The 26,921-nt window shown below is 38.9% G+C and overlaps 1 protein-coding gene across 2 annotated transcripts in view; it reads left to right on the plus strand.

Annotated features, from left to right (window-relative positions):
* The first annotated feature begins 6,628 nt into the window (after window positions 1–6,628).
* Window positions 6,629–26,921, plus strand: part of LOC149228667 (endo-1,3;1,4-beta-D-glucanase-like) — a 302,648-nt gene continuing 282,355 nt past the window's right edge. Inside the window, exon 1 of one of the 2 annotated variants that reach the window (XM_089378319.1) lies at window positions 6,629–6,945. In XM_089378319.1, the coding sequence (XP_089234445.1) occupies window positions 6,684–6,945 (262 nt within the window). In that variant the 5' untranslated portion in view covers window positions 6,629–6,683. The remainder of the gene's footprint in view (window positions 6,946–26,921) is intronic. The other variant, XM_089378320.1, reaches the window with a different exon arrangement.

Here is a 26,921-nt window from a genome sequence, read left to right on the forward strand (position 1 = left end):
ATTCCAAAATGCTCTCTTAAGTTATGGAACAATAAGGAATTGGAGCTATGCTAACAATGTTTTGACTCCCAAAAATACCATTTGATGCCTAAAAAATGCTCGAGAAGACTTCGGACCCTAAATTTCCAAACTAGGGCTTGCCACTAAAATAGGCCCAACAAGCCAATTCCTCCATTTTTTCCACCTAGTAAGAACCAAGATAGATGACAAATTATATAATGATACATTGCAAAACATTTGTTTTCTTTCATTTTTTTTCTTTGAATGCTTGCATTGTATTTTCCCGTTCTTCAACCCTCAACAATTGTCAAATTGCTTGTAGGTATTGAGTCCTATAGTCATTACTTTTGCTTAGATCCATTTCATATCACATAATTAGCACTTAATAGAGAGATCTTAGATCTATCTTTGTGTGCATTAATGACGGAGGACTTATAATCCTTTATCATGCAATACTAACTACTCTCCTTCTGATGATCCTATCCCTCATGTACATGTAGAGGATTCCAAACACTGCACCACACACATCATGTGGTACAACATCTACCCTCACTTCATAAATCTAATTTTCACTTGTGGGAAATTTGATCTTTTGTTGCTTAGTAACCCTAAGCTTTGCATCCTTATTTACCTATCCTAATGAATATGGGTGACGATGGCCATGAACTTCCAATCTAACCTCATTGATCAAATACTTTGCTACAAGGTTGACTTGTGAACCATAATCAAATAAGGCATCCACCTTTGTCTTATTTACCTAGATATTAATATGGAAGAGTTTAGTATAGTCCTTCTCTTCAATGGGATTGAGGCTACTCAAATTAACCTTCTTTTGCATTGTGCTGCATGCAATTTTTTCATCTACTTTTAAGTTGTGATGCACCTATTTGCCTAAACCCATAACTATCATGTTCTTCTTCTTGGTATTCTTCTTACGGTGCTTGGATTCAACTACGGGTGTAGCCTTCCAACACTTACCTTTCGTGTGACCATCAATTACAATAGTTGCACTGGTTGTTTGGATGCTTGCATTAATATGCAATGATTGTAGTCCTCTTCTCCTTTATTTTCCACTTCTTCTCTCCCTCCTTGGAAGCATCTTGATGTGTTTCTACTTGGAACCACTTGGTTGTCCTTTATCCTTACCCATATTCTCCATATATCATTCTTATACACATTCCTTATCAATTGTCATAGGTTAAAGAGCATCACTTGCCTCCTTAAATGACCATGTAGGCCTCTTCAATACTTGAGGAGCACATCGAGGTTATTGGGAGATGCACACAACATAATGGCTTGTTTTATAAGTTTAGTAGTGCACTCTTACATGTTCCTACCTTTGATTCTATTAGAAGTAATGCTAATGGATCCATTGGCCCTCTTCATGCCCAACATGGTATAATTGGGACTTCATGAGGGTTTTAAACACCTCTTAGTTATTGGGCAATTTCCCTCCAACCTAAGCATCCCCGTTTGACTTTCCCACTAAGTCTAAGCATGGCTTTCTAACTTCAATTGGGTAAATGACATATTTTTCTCTTATATTTTGTTATAAACATTAAAAAAACTTCTAACTAGTGCAACCATTGATTCAACTTAACAACATCACTCTTACTTTGGTAGGGTTTGATGTCCACTTTCACTTTGAATAAGATTGGGAAGATGTGATGGAACTAATACTTGGTTTCTCTTTCTTTGGCTCCTTTTTCAACTCTTTTTATGGATTTTAATTATCTCCATATTTGATTTTTGATATAACTTATGAGTTAGAGATACCATGTTCCTTGACAAATCCAAACTTGTTCTCTATAGTCACCATGAGGATGCCCACCATGTGAGAGATTCCAATGACTTGTGCTTCTAGCTATGAAAATATATCCTCCAACTCATCTCATGGATTGTTATTGTATTCATCTACCATGGTCAATATTTTAAGATTACATTCTTATACCAATTCTTAGATCCTACAACTTCAAACAAAAACCCTAAATAAAGATGCATTGATACCAACACGATTTATAAACTATCCTGGTTATTCCACTAGAATGATTTGTCAGAGTAGATCTTACAATATTATGAAATCTCTTATCATGCAGTACTTTACTTTGGATTTCAAATTCAACATTACAGCTTAATGCACAAGATAATGAAATAAATTGAAACTAAAACCCAAGAACCTAAGCAAATAACACATCATCCACATAATGAACATATGATGTATCATGAGAAAACCTAATCTGGGAAAAAATTGGCCAAAATATGAGGCCTATGCCTTGATTTTTTTTCCCTCAACTACGAAAGACAAATACAAAGAAAGTGCACTCACTATGGAGTTGCCATGGACATTTTGGGTTGTATGACTGCTACAAGATCTTCTACTTTGTCTGTTCTACTTCAATATCCCATTCCAAAATTCTCTGCTAAGTTATGGAACAATAAACAATACAATAAGAATGTCAAATCTTCCTATCCCAGTGACATAGTTTAACATGGCCTAATCACTATCTAGGGTTAGTATTTTTGCCCGCCTCAACTCTCGATTAGGTTTAGGGTTTTGGACCACCTGGAATCTTCTTGAAATTCTACAGTGACTAGCTCCACATGAGTAATGGAAGCTAGTGTGGCGGCCACTCAGTATCGTGGCGTTCTATAGGATAAGTCAACTTGTGGTAGGTACAACTTCCTCACATGAACTTCAATTGAGATGATCTTCATGCCATTAGAAAGCTCCAAATGTGTAAAATGGTGTACACAGGTTGTGAACTTTGTTTGCATAGTTTTGACCCCAAATACGATTTATTAAGGCCTCAAATATGCTTTAGGGGTATCTACATCCTAAATCACCAAAGTAGGACTTACTCCTTGTTACAGGGAAAAGTGTCTATATATAACTGCTCTATCCCACTAAGGTGTGACAGCTGCCTTAGAAACAAACAGAGAAAAGCTACTTTCGTTTTTCCTTTATGAATTATAGATAGAGAGGAACAGAAAGACCAACCTCTGTCTTGCGCTAATCTCTCGATTTGATCCCTCTCTTCTTTGATAGTCCTCAGCTACCTGCTCCCTTGCACGCCCAGCTTCACAAAGTACCTATAAGATCACAGAAGCATAGCACTATACAAAGACATGGATCTATAATCATAAACAATCTAGGATCAGATGTAAATTGACCATACAAATGTAGCAAACATCAATGACACAAAAGCATGGAGTAAAACTCAAATAACTTTTATTGATAAACAAGAAAAGAGCCAAGAGGAGTTACAACCAGTTGTTCTGACCCAGCATCAACCTCCCAGCAAAGAAGCCCCTCTTCACCTCAAACAAAGCTTAGATCACCCAACAATCTGATGTTTGTCTCAAGAAACCAACAACAATTCCTTACAATATGCAAAATTCCAGCCTCTGGATCTCTGGGATGAGGGATCCATATATAGATATCTGTAAGGGGGATGAGTCAGCTTGTGATTTGATTGGTGTCTTCTCTCTGATAGTTCTTGCTTCCACTTGGAGACTGATGGCCTCTTACTCATCCTTGGTCGAATTCAGTGAGGCAAGTGTCACAGGAGAAGATTCTGGAAGCTTCCATTGCCTCTCCACCTCGCGGAATAACACTGCCATTTGTCATTTCTCGCCCATCGCACCCCACAGAAGGGACTTTTGAAATGCAACGCACCCTCACAGTGCATTTGGGTGAGATGCAACGCACTTAGCCAGTGGAGCAGCTGCAATGATCCTGTTTTGACCAATTCTGAGCAGTTTCTCATGGAGAACTTCTGGGAGAAGCTGTAATCTGTTGACCTTGTTCCTTTAGGGGTTAGAACAACACTTTTAGGGACTTAGGAGCCCTTGATTTATGGACACTTCATGCTTGGGGTTGTAGGGCCCAAAAATGTCTATAACACTCCTAAAATGGGCCCTACAAGTTAATTCCTCCAACTTTTTCACCAATAAAATACCAAAATAGATGAGAAATTATGTAATGATCCATTTAGGATCAACTATAAGCTAACACTATGAGAAAACCATGATGCCACTCGATAGTGAGCAATGGAATAGGTAGACAAAAATATCATAGAATAACCAACCCGTCACCTTCAACCTTCCAAAAGTACATACACACTATTGGATTGAAATTGACCTCAATAATTAATCATCATTATCTATAATACAAAGGAAAAGAGAAATAAAGCTAATCACCAAAGACCATAGAAGACCCATATGAATAGTACCACAAGATACCCAAATGAAGGCCACTCGCCTTATCCGAATGCATGCACATTGTTGGATTATAATCAACTACAGGGATTAACTAGTTGCTTGAGCAACACTCCCATCATTAAATGCAAATGGACAAATGCACACTCTCTATGGACTATTGAAGCCCCTAAGCCATTGCAAATGACCTCAACCATGGTGGCTTGCAAGTCTCAACAACAATTCTTGGGCAAAATTGTAGATGTAATTATAGGTAGAAAGGAATGTAACAAGAAGACAATATTAGTGGAAAACACCCAAATGAACAATGCAAACCTTCCAAAATTGAGTTGAATTATAATCAACCTTAAGAATCAACCAAAAATACAAACAACACAAATACACAAGTAACAACACATGTAGAATGCCTAAATCTAAACCACTAAACCTTCCATAAATACTTTAGCTTGCAATCAACCCCATAGCTAACCAAAGCTATAGAAAATGTAGAGACAAAAACAATAAAACAAAGGGAAAACAATATTGTAAAAGGCCCAAGTCAAATCCATGAATTTACCTCAAACCCCTGTATTGTAATCAACTACAAAGATTAGCTAAGATCACGACAAATGTTCTCATCATTCAATACGATCCTATGGGTTTGCCACACATCTATGCAACATTCAAACATTTGTTCCATTGCAAATACCTTAAACCATGGTGTTGTATAAACAATTAATAACACAACATCTAAAACTCTCCAAATGGCCTAAAGTCCACTTATCGACATTTTGATTTTGTTTTTTAATCCCTAAAAGTAAATACATTATTACTCAAATTGAAGGAATAACTCCAATGGAATATAAGAAACTCCCTTTTATACATTGTTTCATTCAAATTTAATTTCCTAGGAAGTAAATTAATAGCGTAATTACCTTAAACATTAAGCAAATATACATGTAATTGTGCATTTGTACTATATGATTCATTTAATGCGATTCTATGGGTTTGACATGTACCTATGCAACATTCAAACATTTGTGCCATTGCAAATGCTTTAAACCATGATGTTGTATAAGCAATTAATAACACAACATCTAAACCTCTTCAAATAACATAAAGTCCACTTATGAACATTTTGATAACATAACGTCCACTTATGAACATTTTGATTTCGTTTTTTAATCTCTCGCAAACAAATACATCATTAGTCAAATCAAAAGAATAACTCCAATAAAATATAAGAAACACTTTTTATATACTATTTTATTCCAATTTAATTTTCGAGGAAGTAAATTAATAACATAATTACCCTAAACATTAAACAAACATACATGTAACTGTGCATTTGTACTATACCAACCTAGATCCATCTTAAACCCTGATCTACCAAGCCTTGAGAGGGATCAAATCTCGTGATATGCAGACCTCTTTTAAGTTGAAAGATATTTTATCCTTCTGGGGGCTTGGTAGATCCGGATTTAAGATGGATCTAGGGTGGTTTAATTTCCTATTTAAATAGGCTCTATTCCACATGAATACCATGGGTCAATATTATGGGTTCTCAATAGCATGGATCAATGCCATGGACTATTTTTAGTTTATTTTTATATGATTATTTTTATTTTGATCGAGTTAAAATGTTTACATTACATTACATTTATCTTTTTATTTTATTTTATTTTATTTTTGTCTAATTTGGCTTAGTCGAAATGTTAAACATTACATTACAACATCTCTACCATACCACATAACTATGTAACATCCAAACAATTTGTGCCATTGCAAATGCTTATGCAACATCCAAATAATTGTGCCATTGCAAATGCTTTAAACCGTGATACTGTATAGACAATTAATAACACAACAATAATTAATAACACAACAATAATTAATAATAACAACATTGTCTAGGAAGAATACAATTTTTGCAGGAATCCAACTTTTTTTTGTCAAAAACTCCAACTATAGAAGTGTTTAAATTTTTTTTTGATGGTGGAAATAGATTCAATATCATCAAAAAAACCCCTGGAGCACTCAAGATTTCTACCAGATTTTAATCAAAATCTTAAGGAAATTTCCACTATTTTAAAAGTAAAATTATGAAATCATTAAACTACTCTATTAATAACATAACATTTCAACCTATGGAATAACTTAACTTAGAAATAGACATTTTGATTTTGGTTTTTAGTCTTTCACATGCAAACAAATACATCATTAGTCAAATCAAAGGAATAACTCCAATGAAATGAAACGTAAAAAACTCCTTTTACACACAAATTCAAATTTAATTTTCCTCGTGATTAGCATAGCCGGAAGGACTATTTCCAACTAGTAAGAACTATTTCCAACTAGTAAGAGAGAGGCGAGCCATATTTACCATGCTATCTGGCGATAAATGAACGGCGGGTGTATATGCCCACCGTTCGATTTTGCTAAGGCCGTGGGCATATACACCCGCCGTTCATTTATGGCCCGATAGCATGGGATTTATTGATCCCCGTAAGAGAGAGAGCCGAGCCTTCTGTATTGTGTGTGGTGGTGTGACAAGTTACTTCCTGAGAAGACAGGAGATGGCAGGTCGTCAGTGCTGTGAGAACCCTCCTCCCGAGTTGGGTAACGCCAATCCGAGCATGAACATAGATTTAAAAGGGCGCGTGGAAACCGTGGGACATCTAAAGGCCTACGTTTCATGTGGATCCCGACACACTCAGAAGGCCATTATTCTCGTCTCTGATGTTTATGGTATCTTCTCCATCTAATTCACTTATTCCATGCCATTGCCATGATGCTGTGCTCTTTGTTCTTTTCTGTTATTCAATTCATTTCTTTGTGTCGTTTTCTTCTCTATTAGGTAAATGAAATATAAAATCCCCGCATGGGCTGTCGAGTATGTTATGCTTATTGCTGGTCTTTGAAGAGACGGCACCTTTCTGCCGTTCTCCTCTCTTCGGTCAATGAATGCGTTTGAATATCCAATAGTTTTATTTTTCAATTTCGTGCATGAATTAATCATGGTTTAGTTTTCAAGCTTCTCGTTGCTTGTCAGCCGCCTGTATTTCATATCATATTTTCATGGAAGCCTTACAATGCGCTGGAATACCTGCGCGGAAAAAACCCATACCGTTTATCTAGCTTAGCATCATCACTTTCCTTTATATTCTATAGGTACTACATTAATTTGGAAATAAGTTTGCTAACAATAGTATCTTGAAATAGTGTTGATAAATATAGCTCGAGCATGAGGTTATGTGTGAACAATAGAAAAGTAATTAGAAAAAACTTTTAGTGACATCTTAGTAAAAATGAGAAATAATACCATCTTTAATGGGAAATAATACCATATTGTAATTTTATTTTAATAAATAAAAGTGAATGTCAAATTTCTCATGTTTTCATAGTTTTGAAAATCTAATTGAAATATTCTAGAATATTAGTGAATTAGATTTGTTTTATCTTAGTTATATACCTCATTGTTTTTTTTGTAAGTAAGAGAAGCTCTATTATATTACAATCGGTGTGGTGCACGATTGGTCTAAAGCAGCCATGCTCTGACCATTGACAGAAAAAGAGTTTCCTAAGCTTCCTGCTCTTTTAAAATTTCCAGAGATTTTGCTTAATGTCCTTGCAAAATTTACAAAAATTATCTTTCAACCTGGTTTGAGTGGTTTGACAGAATCCGTATACATCCAGGGGACTGTTGGTATCACTGTTTACAAAATTTGCAGCGGTGACATCAATTTGGGGATTCTCAATAGTGTCACATTTTACCGAGGATATCCATATAGAAGAAGAAGAAAGAAGTTATTTTAACGTCCATGAGGCTAAAGATAACCTATGGGATAGATTGTTTCTTCATTTGCTTGATATATTCGGCCCTTTTTCTATGAAGCTTCACAATAAATGCTCCCAGATTCTCGACAAACCCTTCGCTAAATAGATTATCCCAAGAGCTAGCTGCTAGCATATCTGCATAACTTTCCCTGTTGTCTTTGAAGGCCTCACATTCTAAAATGAAATGTTTTTCTGTTTCCACTTTTCCGGAAGAACAAAAAATGCATACCCTTTCCTCCCACACTTACTTTGGCATTTTCCAAGCCCTGTTTCACAACGGAGTTGATGAGAATTAGTCCTTAACTGAGCAATAAGAATTTTGGCTCTCCAAGAGATATTGGCCTCTATGTATGCTTTTGGTTGATCATTATGAGTGGGATTAAACACTTCAATATAGTAATTTTTCTTTCTTCCTAGCTCTTTATCCCAAGTACGTTTGTGGAGCTTTTCCATAACAAAAGCTTTTATCTCTTTGCAGTTTATGGGACACGCATTCAAGCAAATACCCCATTTACTAAACCATTTGTTATTTCGCTGCATCCAAGTTTTTTTGCTCTTGCACAATCTATCATTAAAGACAACCATAGGCCATCTACCTTCTTCCATTTGCTCAATTTTTTTTAAATACCTTATGACTCGCACCATAGCAATTGCTTCAATAGGAGCAGTCCCTGTTTCACTTAACAAGATATCATAAGGAATTGCACTTTTAATCTTAAATTTGTTTGTAATCAAACGCTTCTGAATTTTCTCAATTTGTCTCCACTGCATGTCGGAGGTACTGCTAGCCCACAGTTCACAACCATAGAGAATCACCAGAATCACTAGAAGCCCAAAAAGAGTTTGAGTGGTCCTCCAGTCCCATAACTCTGCCTCTCTACACCTATTTTGAAAAGCATAAAATGCTTTCCAACCCCCCAAAGTTCTTTTCTTTCTACAACCATTCTAGTTTAGATTTTTGTTGAAGTCAATTCCGAGGTATTTGTAATCCGCAACTTCTTCCAGAATGTTGCCTTCAAAGTAGAACTTATGTTGGTTATGTTTTCTTTTCTTAGAGAAGACCGCTACTTTTGTTTTGATGATATTGACTTGCATCCCCACACTTCTACAAAAATGCTCAAGGGATAGTAAGTGCTCTTGCAAACCAAGAGCTGATTTAGCAATCAGAATAAGGTCATCTGCATACAAAATAAGCCTTATAACAAACTTGCCCAAATAGATACCATCACCCCCTTGCGAATTTAACCACTCCTCAAGCTTGTCGATATATAAACCAAAAAGGGTAGGAGACAGTGGGCAACCTTGCTTGACCCCGATATCACTTCTAAAACTTTCAGAAATGCCTGCTGAAGTTCTAATTTTGACTTTCACCTCTTCATACAACCTATGCACAGCTGCTCTCAAATGTTTAGGAACCCCAAGTTCCTCCATTCTCTGCCAAAGTTTATCCCTAGGAACCGAGTCAAACGCTTTTCTGAAATCAACAAAGCAACAAAAGACTTCTTCCTTTTTCTCCCAAACTTTTTCAATGATGTGCCTTAAAGTTATGCAATGATCAACTGTGGAATGTTTAGGTCTAAAACCTACTTGCCCTTTAGCACGCTTATCTCTTTCTTCTGCCCACTTGCTAATTTTGTTTTCTAGCATGCTTCCAAATAGCTTTGCAAACAAAGGGTTTATCATGATGGTCCTATAATTGGAGGGATTATTGACGTCACAACTCTTGAAAAGAGGTATTGCCAGACTAGTTGTCCAATCTATGGGGAGCCCTTGTTGTATGATGTTGTTGAACATTTTTGTAATGTGAGATGCAAGGATCTTTGAGCCCCACTTTAGATATTCTGCGTGGAGTTCAGCTAAGTCTTTTGCCTTTCCAACACCCAACTTCTTGATACCCATCTCTACATCTTGTACCATGAAGAGTTCAGTATCAGTGTTGACCAAGGGGGGAGGGTCAACCTTGGGAACCTGTTCATAGAGTTGTCTTGCATAGTCAAACCATTTAAAAGCTGTAATATTATTTCCAATTTGTATCTTTTTCGGTTGGAGCTCCTTCCAAAATAATTTGGGATTATTTTTCCCAAGGAATATTAGTTCTTCCCTCCTTGAAACCATGGAATCAACCTTTTTCTTGCTTAATAACTGCTTGTAAGATTTGAGCTTTATGTTATCCTTGTTTGACTATTTCCACATTCTCCTTGGCTTTTTGCATTCCTCGTCAAACCAAGCATTAACCGGAAAGCAATTTGTTTCACACTTCTTAATTTTTGTTATTTTGCACTTTGCAAGTGCGCATTGAATTACATGTGTTAATTCATGACTATGAAGGCTGTGAATTGTAATTTTCTCCTTCTCAAAGAGCCTCTCTAGCATCATTTTGAAAGTATTACAATTTTCTGGGGTCAAAAGAATTCTGCCCTGTGGGAGATTTTGTTGGACATGCTGAATTTTTGACTCTAAATGTTTCTTTTCAATCCAAGAGAAACATAAATAAATTGGAATGTGATCTGATTTCAAATCCCACAGCTGATCTCCAACCAAAACTTCTTCCAGTTTCTCAAACAAACCATGCGAGCAATATACATAATCTACCACACTTGCTCCATTGTAAGTATTGCAAGTGAAATTACTGGACTTTGCCCATCTAGTCAAGCCATTACAAATGACTAAATCAAAGGCCCCACATAGAGTAAGCAATTGTTCACCAAAGAGATTGCAGCCCTTGTCCTCTGAAATTCTTTCCCACTGATGATTACTTTCTTCTGTAAGCCAAATAAGGTCACAATCGTCTTTACAACAAAGAATGCTAGCTTGCTCACTTGCAGTCCTAGCATTGAAATCACCCACTATAAGGACTTCACCTAGCTACGAATATGTTGCAATATCCTCTTTTAAAGCTACAAATGGATCTTTGTGGTCAAGCCCTCTACCTTTGTAGATTTTTGAAACCTGTGGCGCAAAATAGCATGTTGCAATTCTGATGTGGTTTCCATTTTCTGATATTTTAAACCAAATGAATTGCTTATCTGAGTCTTCTTTTTCTAATTGAATGAGATGACTTTCTTTCTCCCTTACTAAAACCATGATACCCCTGTGCCTTTGCCATTCCCTGCTGCCTTGTTCCACACTGCCATCTTCCAGTATCCTTCAAACAAAGGTGTCTTGCACCCTTCATGCTCATGTGTTTTTGTGAGGCAAATTATGTCTCTATTTTCCGCAATAGGCCCTAACCCAGGTCCTCATCTCCATGGGTAACCTCTGCAGTTCCAACAAACTAATCTTAAGGAAACCTGGGTATGACTTGATTGCTATTTATTTTGACATGCAAGACTCACATTTGAGTCTTTGTCCCTGTTTTCCCATACCGACTTTGCTTTCTGATTTCCTGTTGAAGAGTTTGTTGCCTCTTCTTTATTACCATCTTGCTGCTTTGTTCTGGAAGGAGGTCCAAATTGCGCTATCACAACTTTGCCTTTATAAATCCATGCTCTCTTTCCTTCATCTCTTGCTGTCCTAACCTTTAAAATTTCCTCCCTTCTTTCCTTCTGTTGTTTTACAGTTAAATCTTCTTCTAGGAAAAAACGAGAACCCCTCAAGAGATGTTTCTTGCTTAGAATAATATATTTATCACGCAAGCTAGGCATAATGAATTTTATGGGCCTGGCTCTCTCCCCGTTAAACTTACCCACCCTCCATGCTTGGCATATTTGTCCTTGCCATAGCAACTTGTCTTTCAATAAGTCTCTTGCAAGGTCAAGAGTACATTCATTTTTCCCATAGTCTTTCACCCCTTTAGTAATTATGTTTGCTGCCCTATTTTGTCTTTCCTTGCCTTCACTATCTTGCATGTTGTCAACTTGAATATTTGTTCTCCTTCCTTATTAGCAGAATCGCTAATAACTTGAGCGCAAGTTTTGGAAACTTTGGTGGAATCTCCTTTCGTTTCCTCTCTTGCGTTCTTTTCATGGTTGTTTATTTGGGCAATCATTTTTCCTTTATCTTGGGATGATTTCACATTCACCACCTCTATACTTTCCACTACAGATTTCTTTATGTTTTGCACATCCGCCTTCATGCGTTGCCATTATGTCTTCCCTATCAGGAGCGCTTCCTGTAGCAATGCCACTTGTTCTTTTAGAATTTTATTGCTTTCTGCTAACGCCTTGTTCTCAGTCGTTATTATATGAATTTTATGATCTCTTTCCCGCCCTTTAGCTTCTAAAACCTCTAACATTTGTTTTGCATTTAAAAATTCTTTCACATAAAGATCAGATGACCAGGTGAGAGGTGTGGATGTGGGACTATATAAGGCAGAATCATCAATGACTTTTCCTTTGGACTTCTTGTTGCCACGTGCTTGTGGAGGAGACTTGTTTGAGTGCTTTTTGCGAAGGGCTCGATTACTTTTCTTTTTAGACCGTTTCTTCCTTGTTTGCTCCCATTTTAGACGGGCTATTCTTCATTTTAAAATGCCCCAATATTGTTTGGCATTGACCCAAACCCACTTCCTAGCTTTGGCGGATGAGGCAATTTTCACTTGTCCTAAATCATTTGTCTCCACATGTTCTGAAATTTCTGGTTCCTTTGTCATGTTTGAATGCATTTGCTGCTGCTTGCTCGCTGCTTGATACTTCTGCTGCATAAAAACTCCTTGCTCTCACACTGCTCACTGTTCACTGCTCGCTGCTCTCACTGCTGTCCACACTGCTCACATTGCTCTGCTCATATTGCTGACCACACTGCGCACCACTCTGCTTGCTATCAGTGAACTGTTGGATGCCTCCAAGTTTGAAATAGTGACACTGATTCTATCTGCTGTAGACATTGCCCGATGAAACTGGGTGCTTTTTGGAGATGAGATCACTGTCGCTACGTAGCTGATTGAAGAACGATACTCTAATTTTGGCCTCCGAGAGCTCCGATTCGCTTCAATTTTGGCCTGCAAATAACCGAACAACCCTAGATGGGGGTAACACAAACCACAAGACTGAGACACGGCGGCGGCCTGCGTATGGCCCCTATATTAGTCTCTTTCTCTATTATATGATCAAAACCTGCATTCTTCATCCATTTAAACCTCACTATTTAAATGCAACATAATGATCTTGTCGTTTGTCCAAATCAGGCAGATGCGCACTCCGTTTTTCCCTTCCTTTGTCTCACTTGCGACTGATTAATTCTTATTCTACTCCTTGTTCCAGTAGCAGGGCATGTCATTTGAGGGCACTCAATTTGCGAATATAACTATCAATCTGCAAATATATCGAGTCCCAAGGAGGACGTAAATGCAAAACAAGCATTACATAGAAAGTATCCAAAACATAGAGTAAGCATAATTCATCAAACTTAATTATTTGTGTGTTCCTCCTCCAACCTTATCAGCTTCTCAGGGGTGCTGCTAGCTGGGGCATCCTCGAAGGCCTAGTGGCTAGTGGAAGCACCACCTGTTTCTTGTTTAATGCTCGACGAACCTTCTCGAGTTGCTTGCATGTTGGCCATACGACGCTTCAACAACGCGTAGTGAGGCGAATCCTTGGTTACAAAGTGACGATGATGAACCATATCCACGTAAACAGTGAATTTGTCATTCAACATGTCTATCTTAGCCTCCAGAGTCTTGGTGTGCTCGCTTTGCTCTTGAAGAGCTAAACCAACAATGGTCTTAAGATGCTAAGAAAGCTCGATATTCCAGCTGTACAAGTTCTCCCTTACCCTGGTGAGGCCGAGGTCTAGGATCCATTCAAATTGGGCGTCAATCTCCTTAGGGCTAATGTGGCAACGAATGTTTCTAGCTTGGAGCTCTAGATTTTGAATATGCTCTTGGGTTTCTGGAGTGACCGAGACATTGAAGTTGAGCGCTACTCTCTTGGCTGACGCTTCAGAGCACGTCTTAGGTCGCATGCTGGGATCATTCCAGTGTTCTTTGGTTCGACCTCTTCCTCGGTGAGGGGTAGTAGCCGCACCGCGTCGAGGGGCCATGGAGAGGGAGGGGGAGTAGGGGTAAAGCCAAGAGGGCTTTAGAGTGGAGGGTGGGGAAAAGAGGGCATCAAATGCATGAGGGCAAAGAGAAAGATGAAGATGAGCCAGGGGGTCAGGGTATTCATAGGAAGGGCGGGCGGTAGAGAGGAAAGGGAGGGAAGCGACTATAAATGTGCCATTGAATATGTCCAGAACTAGGTAGCAGGCTTTGGTGGAATCTCCTTTCGTTTCCTCTCTTGCATTCTCTTCATGGTTGTTTATTTGGGCAATCATTTTCCCTTTATCCTGGGATGATTTCACATTCACCACCTCTGTACTTTCCACTACAGATTTCTTTATGTTTTGCACATCCGCCTTCATGCGTTGCCATTCTGTCTTCCCTATCAGGAGAGCTTCCTGTAGCAATGCCACTTGTTCTTTTAAAATTTTATTGCTTTCTGCTAACGCCTTGTTCTCAGCCGTTATTATATGAATTTTATGATCTCTTTCCTGCCCTTTAGCTTCTAAAACCTCCAACCTTTGTTTTGCATTTAACAATTCTTTCACATAAAGATCAGATGACCAGGTGAGAGGTGTGGATGTGGGACTATATAAGGCAGAATCATCAATGACTTTTCCTTTGGACTTCTTGTTGCCATGTGCTTGTGGAGGAGACTTGTTTGAGTGCTTTTTGCAAAGGTCTCAATTACTTTTCTTTTTAGACCGTTTCTTCTTTGTTTGCTCCCATTTTAGACGGGCTATTCTTTGTTTTAAAATGCCTCGATATTGGCATTGACCCAAATCCACTTCCCAGCTTTGGCGGATGAGGCAATTTTCACTTGTCCTAAATCATTTGTCTCCACATGTTCTGAAATTTCTGGTTCCTTTGTCATGTTTGAATGCATTTGCTACTGCTTGCTCGCTGCTCGTTACTTCTGCTGCATAAAAACTCCCTGCTCTTACATTGCTCACTGTTCACTGCTCGCTGCTCTCACTGCTGTCCACACTGCTCACACTGCTCTACTCATACTGCTGAGCACACTACTCACACTGCTCACCACGCTGCTTGCTATCAGTGAACTGCTGGATGCCTCCAAGAATGAAATAGTGACACTGATTCTATCTGCTGTAGACATCGCCCGATGAAACTGGGTACTTTTTGGAGATGAGATGATTGTTGCTACATAGCTGATTGAAAAACGATACTGTAATTTTGGCCTCCGAGTGCTCCAATTTGCTTCAATTTTGGCCTGCAAATAACCGAACAACCCTAGACGACGGTGACACAAACTATAAGACTGAGACACGGTGGCCTGCGTATGGCTCCTATATCAGTCTCTTTCTTTATTATATGTTCAAAACCCACATTCTTCATCCATTTAAACCTCACTATTTAAATGCAACATAATGATCTTCTTGTTTGTCCAAATCAGGCAGACTTGCACTTCGTTTTGCCCTTCCTCTGTCTCACCTGCGACTGATTAATTCTTATTCCACTCCTTGTTCCAGTAGCAGGGCATGTCATTTGAGGGCACTCAATTTGCGAATATAACTATCAATCTGCGAATATAACTATCAATCTGTGAATATATCGAGTCCCAAGGAGGACGTAAATGCAAAACACGCATTACACAGAAAGTATCCAAAACATAGGGTAAGCATAATTCATCAAACTTAATTATTTGTGTGTTCCTCCTCCAACCTTATCGGCTTCTCAGGGGTGCTGCCAGCTGGGGCATCCTCGAAGGCTTGGTGGCTAGTGGAAGCACCACTTGTTTCTCGTTTAATGCTTGACGAACCTTCTCGAGTTGCTTGCATGTTGGCCATACGATGCTTCAACAACGCGTAGTGAGGCGAATCCTTGGTTACAAAGTGACGATGATGAACAATATCCACGTAAACAGTGATTTTGTCATTCAACATGTCTATCATAACCTCCAGAGCCTTGGTGTGCTCGCTTTGCTCTTGAAGAGCTAAACCAACAATGGTCTTAAGATGCTAAGAAAGCTCGATAGTCCAGCTGTACAGGTTCTCCCTTGCCCTGGTGAGGCCGGGGTCTGGGATCCATTCAAATTGGGCGTTAATCTCCTTAGGGCTAATGCGTCGACGAATGTTTCTAGCCTGGAGCTCCAGATTTTGAATATGCTCTTGGGTTTCTGGAGTGACCGAGACATTGAAGTTGAGCGTTGCTCTCCTGGTTGACGCTTTAGAGCACGTCCTAGGCTGTATGCTGGGATCATTCCATGTTCTTTGGTTCGACCTCTTCCTCGGCGGGGGGCAGTAGCCGCACTGCGTCGAGGGGCCATGGAGAGGGAGGGGGAGTCAGGGTAAAGCCAGGAGGGCTTTAGAGTGGAGGGTGGGGAAAAGAGGGCATGAGATGCATGAGGGCGAAGAAAAAGATGAAGATGAGCCAGGGGGTCGGGGTATTCATAGGAAGGGCAGGCGGTAGAGAGGAAAGGGAGGGAGGCGACTATAAATGTGCCATTGAATATGTCCAGAACTAGGTATAGAGCAATCATGGGAGAGCGAAGGATTTTACTAGGCGACAGATCAAGGAGGCAACAGTCAGATAACAATATGGCAATTGGGATTTTCATTCCCTCATGCGAATAGTTGGAATTGATGCCTGCATTGGATTTCATGATAACAAATTAGTAGACGCGTATCGTTCTAGTCCGAGAGATCTGCCAAGCTCTTGTAGAACAAAGATTATCTCGTACTCCATTATCCTTGGCATTTATAACCATACACTCCTGGTGGAGAGGACCTTTCTCCAAGTCCTTCCATGTAAGGGAGCGCAGTCTGATGTTGCCAACTGTACCCTCATTAGCTAGTTTGTTAGCCAAGCTACTACCTTTACGTCCACTAAGTTTGTTGACGATGTTGAGGTATCTCAGGGGCACAACAAATTATGGGTTGGTGTACAGGCTGGCTGATTGAGTGAGTCTTCAGGGCTTCACAGATGCAAATTGGGCAGGGGGTTTAGCAGAAAGGAAGAGCACTTTAGGTTGTGCTTTCAGTGTTGGGCCAGCAGTTGTTTCCTAGTCTAGCAAGAAGCAAAGATCAATGGCATTAAGCTCAGCCGAGGCCGATTACATGGCTGCTAGCTTGGCAAATTGCGAGGCTATTTGGTTGAGAAAGCTACTTGTGGTGTTATTTAGTCAGAGGTTGCAACCCACAGTCATAAACTGTGATAATCAGAGTTGCATCAAGCTCTCTAAAAATTCAGTGTTTCATCACTGTTCCAAGCACATTGAGATCACGTATCACCATATCACAGATTGTGTTCAGAGGGGTAAAGTCAAACTTCAATATGTATCTACAGAGGAGAAGACACTAGATATCTTGACCAAGGCATTGGCAAGAGACAAATTTGTCTACTTTAAAGGTAAACTGGGTGTAGTAGCAAACACCTTCCTCTCTAAGAGGGAATGTTAATTGAAGTTAGAGATGCAAGGGTTTTGCTAAATTTAGAAGTGTGCTAAATTTGGCAGAGGGACCCACAAGTGAAGCTAAGGCGCAGTTATACTTTCTCTTAATTTTGACTTAGGAAAATTCTAATTTTCCTATAGTCAAAAAGTAAATCAATCTCAACAGTTTGACTTGAGTTGGTGGGCCAGTTCGACTCGAGTTGATGGGTTAGTTCGATTTTATAAAAACTAAAGGGCGCAAACTTGGCTATCATCATTATGCACTAGAGACTTGTGTGTTTTAGCTTAGCAAGAAGAGGTTCCAGTTCAATGTGCTAGGGCAGAGAGACAAAGGTCAAATAGCCTCATCGATTTCTTTAGCAACGTGCTCACTTTCCAAGGCCAAGTTAGTTTGCGTAGGAGGGCCAAATAACCTGTATGAATCTGTATAGTTGCGTATGTAGAGGCTGAGCTGGTTAGAAGGACACAAAACAATGTGTTGAGGGACAATGAATTGAAGGGGAATTTTTCCCAATATTTGTAATCAATTTTCTAAGATATTTTGTTGAGTAGAATAATAATAAACACACACAAGTTGGCAAGTTTTGCCCAGTTGGGGTTTCGTGGGTAATTTCTAGTGTATTATTTATTTTGTACTTGTGTCTTCATCAATTTATTTTTCATTGCTAGCATCTGTTAGAATACTCAACATATTTAGTAAAAGTGTTTGGAGTTCAGTTTTCAGTTTCTTCGTCACAATTTTTTTATCAAATTAGCAGCTGGGTGTTAAAAAACTAACACATGTACACAATAACAAACACACATAATTGGAGAGAATAATATGCTATATCAATGATATGTTGTGGCAAGCAGAGAACCAACCTTGTAGGCCTTATACTTTAAGGGCCCTCTTGTTTCAATCAAAGAGGAGCTGATGATTGTTAAGCAACCTAAGCACACCCAACTTGGAGGCCATAATGATAGAATCCCTATATACCAATGGCCAAATGCCATCTTGACCAAACCTCCCATTGCTCGCAAGGTCCTCGAAAAAATTCCCTTGGCACCCCCAACCTTTGACATTATGCATGAGTTGAGCAAATTTAAAGTTCACATGCTCCTTTCACAAGTATTTAAGAACCTTGCTCATAGGAAATAAATGTTTGAAATTGTAGGGTTTAGAGAAGTGTAGGTCAAGTTGTGTAGCATCCCTTTTTAATTATTTTATAAATTTTGATAATTTTTTTTTTTTTTTTTTAATTCTTCAGAAAAATTTCCATAGACACATAAAAATGCTAACAAAATAGACCAATCATCATAACATAGGATAAATAAGCAGCAATAGACTTATCCAATTATTTTGTTAATCATATCAAGAAATTACATGCTGACAACCTTTTCTAAATGCAAAAATTGATTTACTAGAACCCTGTTTGGCTGATGGAGATGCGAGTTGCTGCCAATTTATGTCTCTAGACCTCTGGAACCGCTACAATTCGATCTTCCTTCCTCTGTTAAGTGCCAATGGCGAATCTGAAATTATTCCCGCTTTAGACTAGCTAGGGTGGATGTTTCACCACCGAAATTAGTTTTATTGTAATATCCCTATGGAGGATAGTCTCAGTTTCGAAGATCTATAGTAGGGTTACAAACCCTTGCACAATTCGTAGAGAGCAACAAAAATGATTCACCAAATCATTCATACATATCCCCGAACAAGCTCCTACCTCTATTTTTGTTATGATGGGTTTATCGTAATACCATAGTCAATACCATGAGTCACCTTTTCTATTAGTAAAGTAACTTTTTAATATTCTCTTTTCTTAGTCATTTTTAATTAATTAATTCTCTCATAGCCCACAATTAATTTTTAATTTGTAACCTAGGTTACTGAGATGCTCTTTGTACCCAACCCCTGAAAAAAGAGACATTACAGTCCTCCCTTCCGAAATTGCTTGTCCTCAAGCAATCCATACACCTATACCAGGATCCCAAACAATTCTGTGGAATGCTTCAGCACATAACTGCGATATCATCTCAACACTGTTGGACTTGGTACTATTGGCACATGCTGCCATGCCTTGAAGCAATTTATGGAAGTGCAATCCATCCACTGTAAGATCTCCTTTAAGACTAAGAATGTATACACCTAATATCTCAGAAAGGGTTTTTTCTAGACTGCCTTCTCCTCCCTTCTAGTTGTACTCCCTTTCTTGATCAAGCCATGTCATATGAGGGGATAATCCACTTGGATCACATTGCCAAATAGGGAATCTATCATCCCCAATGTCTGAACACTCCAACTATGCTGTACTCCTGGCTAGAAGTATTCTCTCATTTGATAAGGTACCAACTCATAATCTCCCTCTAGTCTAACTACTGGCGACCTCTGCCATAGTGGATGTCAACTGCCACCTTAACACCTCTAAATTCCATGACTTCCCAAAGAGTTTCTCTACCACAAGTCATCAACAATCCTTGAAACATACCACCATGTTGATGCTGTGCTACTCTGATTATAGCTGAGACGCTGATACACCAAAGTTTCGTCTCCTGATTCTGCGTCCTTATATACTTGACATCTTGCTCGAACAACTTGCAAGCTTAGATTCCTACTTCCTCGTAGCATCCATCCATCCCATACTTATGTGTCATCACCTTCTCTCTATGTGGGCCAAGCAATAATGTGCAAGTTTGCTTATTACTCACATCTCTATTCTCATACAATTGTGAACTCAATGTGCTGCAAGCGTTCCTTATGTACTTTTGAAGTGGACTACTCCACAACTCAAAAGTGGAGTTATGTTGTTGCTCCATTAGCAACTCTAACTAGTTCTCCATATTGGTATGATTGCTATTTGTCCTAGCACACTCGACTTCCAAGTCGTAAGTGAATTGTCTTGGTATAGTATTAAGTCCTTTAGTGCCCTGGTTTTCTCCTTTATTGCTGAAAGGTCCTTTTTAATCTCTTCCCAACTATGTTCCTGGTGACTATTATTTGAAAGCCTTGTAGCCACGATGGATGTCTTCATGCCTGTTTGCACTTCATTGATGTTTGGTCCATAATGTGAATGCTCAACCATCTCACCTGATACTGTCGTTTGAGCCTTTGATGAGTTCTCCGGAGGAGGTGATTCGCGATCCTTCTAATGTGTTGCTGTATTGCTTACAAACCTAAGTTAATGTGGGAAAACCCTCAACCCCACTAGGTGTGGCCTTGGTGGCAAAGCTCAGAGAAGGGGCTGTCACCTATTCCCAACTTTCTCTGTCTAGGCTCTCTCCTAGCTAAAGCTAAGGGGGGTGGAACCTAAGGAAAGTTTTCTAAAGAAAAGCTTGTTAAACTAACAAGTTGTAGGAGATAGTTAGTAGATGAGTTAGAGCATCAACCATTCAACAAATTGAGATGTAACTTGAAGAAATGAATGAAGAATTTAGCAAGTACAAGTAAACATGAGCATTAACATCAAAATGTGAGTAAACCAATATAATTCAACACTATAGATATCCTGCAAGGAAATGTAAGTAGACCAGTGCCAAATAAACTCTTGCAAGGAATGAAATATATGCTCAAATAAATGAAGTACTTGCAATAATGGAAGATATCTTCAAGCTACAACAAGATTAAATGGAATGGAAACTGCAAAGCAAACATTAGTAAATCAAACCAAAACTATAAAATGATGACACAATTTTGAAAGGAAAGCACTTGAACAAAATTGAGAAACTTGCCAATAAAATTTACTTGTATTTAATAATGAAATATTGCTCAAAGACAACAATGATGTAAAGCTTTAAACTTGATCAAATGAGCATGAGTAAAGTACAAGAGTGGGTCCAAAGTGCTTGCAAGTAAAAATGATGCAAATGCTTTCTAAATCTATTGCATGTACTTGAGAAAGATTTCCAATAATTCAATAAGATGCTAAATTTCAAATGCATGGAAATAAGAGACTTCCAAAATGTGTTGTGGTGCTTGTGTGCCAAATGTGTTTTTGGTTGATTTTAGTTAATGCCTATTCTAGGGTGATTTCTTCCCCTCAACTCCTTTAACTTGGTAAGTACTAGAGGTGAGTTGCAAGAAGGCTAGGACGAGGAGGCACTAGTCCATCGTTAATGATACCCGCCTAGTTCTTCATGCAATCTGCATGCCTTTGTTCCTACAAGGGGACTAAGCCACACAAGAGAACTGCGAGGTCATACGTTTTAACCCTTCATCCAAACTCAAATCAAGGAAGTTGAATGAAAATTAGGGAAGATTGTCCTAAAGTTCTATCAACCATGCTTGGAGGTTAATTCTAGGAGTGAAAATAGTGATGCAAAGATGTGACTTGCAAGTAAAATAATGTCTCAAGTGTGAAATGATTCCAAATTGTTTCAAGTAAATATTTTCATTCACAATTAAGGCAATGAGATATTTGCATAAAAAATGGAAGTGAAGCTTAAATGATGCCAAGAAATAGCTGCAAATTAGGTGTTAAAATCAGCAAATTAACATGAGATATGGAGCCTTAGCATGTGAACATGATCATCAATAAAACCTATGAAATTAGCAATGAGAAGAAACATATATCAACAAGAAAATAAGTTATATCAGCTGCAAAATCAGATCTAAAATTGCTCTAAAAGGACAATGTAAACGAAGGAATTGAGTTACGAGAGTAGCCCAATCAAGATGTTGAAATTGTTAGATCTATGGCATGAAAAATATGAGATTAAAATGCAGAAAATTAAATCTACTTAAATGAGAAGAAGCAATAATTAAATCACGCACATGCAAAGGATCCTCTCTTGTGGGATGCCAAGAGGGTAATCCTCAAACTCCCTCAAAGAAACCCCCTTTGTATTTTATTTAGGATGAAACGCTAAAATGGAATGAGAACTTTGATCTTTGAGGGGAGTTTACAAAGAGCTCAAAGAGAAATACTACTCCTCAAATAAACTAAATGAAAATGGAACAATTACAAATGCTCCTAGCAAGATACAAAAGAATCCCCAAATGGGAGACTTCAGTTTCCTCGAAGTGTATAATTTCTCAATTCATGGATCTTCAAGAGGAAACTCCTTGCAAATGGAAAGTGAGGGAAAAAAAGTGGTTTGTAAGGGAAGGGATTGGACAAGAAGGCTTCAACAATGTGTTCTTTGATCTTCAAGCAATTCTCCTTCAAATGAAACCCTCCAATCCTCCTAGAAGTCTGCACAAGGCGAGAGAGAATGACAAGTTAGATTAATGGTTATTCACAAATGGTAGTATACAAATATGAAACAAATGCATGCAACAAGAGAAGGAAGAAACTTCCTCTCTTGTGCAAGCTAGGGAAGGCTAGACCTTTCCACAAGCTTTCAAAAGCTAGATAAATTCAACTAAAGCGCATAGTATAGATCAAAAGAGAGATTTGAATTTAAATTTGTGATCTTAGCAAGCTAAAGTAAAGAAAACCCCCTTCTTTGATTTCTTTTGATAAGATGCTTGAGATAGCTTGGTATGGGTCCTTCTATTCTTGTCTTTGAGAGTGGGTTCGTCTATATGAAGAGTTACCCCACGCTCAAACTCCTTCAACAAATTATTAGATTTCTACACACTTCGAAAAGATGTTAGGACTCACAAGGGATTAAATTGGTACAATGGAGGAGAAGGCTAGAGATTCAACCTCCTAGAGTATTTCTCTAATCCAAAAATTATGCAAGGTAACTTACATTAATCTGAAAAAATGGCAATGTGAAAGCTAACACAATCTAGAATTCATGTAGGAAATGAAGCATAGAGTTTGAACTTTGAAGTAATATCACCTTAAAATCTTAGAAGGAGAACACCAACACAAGATTGAACCCCAAAGTCTTTTATTATAGGATGAAAGAAGTGAATACAAATTGCAATAGAATCTCCCCAAGCACAATAGCTTGTTCCGAGATAATTACAATAGAGCCCAAGGCTGATTTAAATAAGTGAATGGGAGAAAATCCCAATGTAAACTCCAATGCGAAGTGGAGAATTGGAGAAAATCCCAAAGCCAAGTCGAATTTCATGAATGGAGCTCCAATGCCAAGTGTAAAAACCAAATATGGGAGATGGGCAACGTATTCCTCTTCTGCCCATGACAAAATCAAATTTCCCTTGTTCCTGTGACATGTGTGGATGTAGGTGGGTGAAAAGGGGAACAAAGTCCATAAAAATCTCATCCAAACTGTTGCTCCTTGACACGTCTGCTAATGTTGTGTGTAGACTGTTGAAACTAAAGTGCGTTGAGCTAAAGAGAGGGGCAGCATATATCTTGAAATTGATAGGCATTGTACAATTGTAATGTTGGTGTAATGTTTGGTGGAAACATTTCCCATAAATGTCTCAAAGTATAATCTTCAACCAAATTTCTCATGCGTTGATTTTCCCCTTGGAAAAATCGAGCTGCCATGTGGGGAATTCGTGCCCCAATTTTGGCCCACCAAGTCATTTTTCCCATGTGCAAAAATCCATTACCAAATCATCTTCCACTTGTCCCCTTGACTTGCCTTTGACTTGAGATTAATTTCCAAGCCATTTCCACAACCACCCTCGTCCATTGCTTTGGGAGTCCAATTTCACATTTTGGCTGCTATGGACTTCATTAGGCCTCCTCTAAGGCCCAACGACATGAATTATTGATCATTCGATCTCTTGAGAGGCTTATTCTTTTATTTTGAGCTAGTTTGGTGGGCTTGTCACCAAAAGTTAGTTATCTTGTACATTATTTTATTTTAGGGGCTCAATTAGGCTTTATTAGGCAAATCGAATTCATTTGGACAAAATACAAATGATGTGATTTCATTTTAGCATCATCACTTGGATGGGATCATATCTTCTTGTGAGATTTTCACTATCTTTTGAGGATGAGACTTTATGGATGAATTTCGATGTTTGGTTATTCTTCTTTGTCTTGGAGCTTCTTTGATTGGCATATATTGGTGATAGGAGATATTCTTCTTACATGTAAGTACTATGTTAATGCTCTTTTGATTCTTTATTTTGCTGCATTCATGATATTGGGATTTTCACTGTTCTAGGGTTTATTTGCTGCTTTTCTTTGAATGGAATTGTGGAAATTAAATCTCTAAATAGTGTTGTATCATGAATGGGCCATGTTTGAATGAATGAATGTTCCTAGAGACATCCTTATCTTGACAAGTCACCAAATATTGTTGAACGAAGTATAAATGACCTTGAAGCTACTTTCATTAAGTCCTAATGCCCAAAGAAGTTGTCTTTTAGGCCTCCTTGACAAGTGGAAATAAATCCAAACTCTAAATCTTCCATGACTCCATCTCTCCCAAAGGACAAAGCACTGGTCCTCGTCCTCCTTTGGTGATCATTTAAAGCTAATTTCTTTCATCTTCCCCTCTTTTTTTAGGCCTAGCCTACATAGGTCACCTAGGGCATCAATTATCTCACAATCTAGCCATTCAAATTCTTTGAGTTTTTGCCCACAACTACAGGGGTGTGTCCTCAACAAGCCCTCCAAATTTCATGAGATTCCGACGGTGGGATCTTGAGATATCACAAGCCCTAGCTCGAAGACCAATTCTTGCCCTTGGTTTTCCTTAGGCTAGAAACCTCATTGAGATCCTTGCATTGCCTTTCATTGAAAATTCATTCCTTGATCCCTTTCTCCTCACTAATTAGGTCAAGTTTATCATTGGTTTCTAAATCCTATCCTCTTGACCTAACCTCAGGTTCACATGGTCCCGTGTGGTCCCATGCATTATCAAGGTTAATTCTTCAAAGATCACTTGGAACCCGAGTTTCCACAAGAATTCTAGGGCTTAGGGATCTCCTTTATAGGACACATAGTCAAAACCAAACCCTTGAAATTTTCCCCAAGCTCTTCCTAGAGAGCCTTCCATCTTGTCTTCCAAGACAAGCAAGCCACAATCTTGAGCCTCTCTTGTGAATAGGCTTCTAGGATCATCCTTCATCCTATCTTTGATCTATTCATCTTTGTGATCCTTATCATACCGGGTCTCCTCCCATCGGTGAAAGTCTGTAAAGAGTAGGGAGCTTTAGCTGAAGTGACAGTGTGCTATTGCTTGTTGCCCTTGACCTAGCAATTGTCCCTTTAGGATTCCCTCCTAGGACCCCTGCTAGTTTGAGCGGTAACAGGCTGAAGGGCAAGTCTATAGATCAAAGGAAGAAGTAGGTTCCTGAGACTCAGAGGGAGTCGATTTCCAGTGAGAGTTTGCAAATTCAGAGGGAGAATCTGCAACCCAAGAAGAGCGTATGGTCAATGGGAAGTAATGAGACTTCTATAACTGGCAAGAAGGAATTGTGGAATGGCATAGAGGCCTATCGAGAAAAGAAGTGAGAGGCTTCTGGTAGCAGGGACACTTTTGAGGAATAAGGACACTTTCGAGGAACATGTTGTTCATTCTTCAGGGTATGCTGCAGTGGTGGACACCAAAGATTGGGATTGTGTTCATGAGAAGTAACTTTCGAGGACTGGAAGTACCTCCCTCGCTAAGAGGGAGTGTTGAGAAGTGTAGCTTGGGAGGTACTTCTAGAACCCTTGGGTACTAGTTGTGTGGAGAAAACTCGCCAAATGGACTTGGTTGGGCAAAGTACCTAAGTTGGTGGGCTTTGGACCCAATGTTGTGGGCTAAAGACCCAAAGATAATCATTGTTTATTCTATTTGTTGTAAGAGGGCACCTTTGATGGACTAAAGGGGCACCTAAGGCAACTTTTGAGAGGTATAAATACAAGGGACCTAAGGAGAGGTCTCACCACAACATAGCAATTCATCTTATGTCTATATTAGCCCTAGAAAGGAGATACAAAACCTTAGGAGGAGCCACAACTAGAGGAGGAGGAAGGTTTATGGTTTATTTTCTGTTGAAAAGAAGTCGAGTTTGCCCTAGAAGCCATGCCAAATTTTCAATGAGAGATTTGTGCCCTAAAAGGGCTCTGTCTAGGCCTAAACAAGGACGAAAGGTAACCATCGGAATTCTGTTTGAGATCTGGTTTTTGTTCTGTGTACAGGGAGGAGGGACGAGCCCTGGAAAGAGGCCTAACAAGCCTCAAATGTGCTACTGTGGAGGGATGCAAGGCCTCAGAAATTTCACTAGTGGTAAGGTCAAGCCCTAGAAGAAGCTGAAATTAGCCTCAGACTTGGAACAAAGGCAACGAGTTATCTCAGGGAGAGAGAGGAGGCAGTGGGATAGGTTGAGGGCTGATTTGTTGTTGAAGATTGGTTGTTGAGTGTGTTGGTTGAAGTCTGTTCATCAAAGGAGTCAATGAACAACTAGTTTGAAGGCTCATTGTGCAGTCACCTTCAAGGATATAAAGGACTATGAGGAGCTGTTGTTTAAGGGTTGAATATACAGTGATTTAAAGGGCAAATATACTGTGAGAAGCTGAGATGGTTGGAGCTGACATATGCAAAGTATTTGAAGGACAAAATACCTTGTGAGCAGCCAGTAGACAGAGGAGTAAAATGAGTTATATTGTTGCTACTGATTGAGTTAGAGAAGAGAATAAGGGGGGGCAAGGACTCCAA

The sequence above is a fragment of the Pinus tabuliformis genome, chromosome J (genome assembly GCF_031772625.1).
Source record: "Pinus tabuliformis cultivar Carrire ecotype Pingquan chromosome J, CPIR1, whole genome shotgun sequence".
NCBI classification, from domain to species: domain Eukaryota; kingdom Viridiplantae; phylum Streptophyta; class Pinopsida; order Pinales; family Pinaceae; genus Pinus; species Pinus tabuliformis.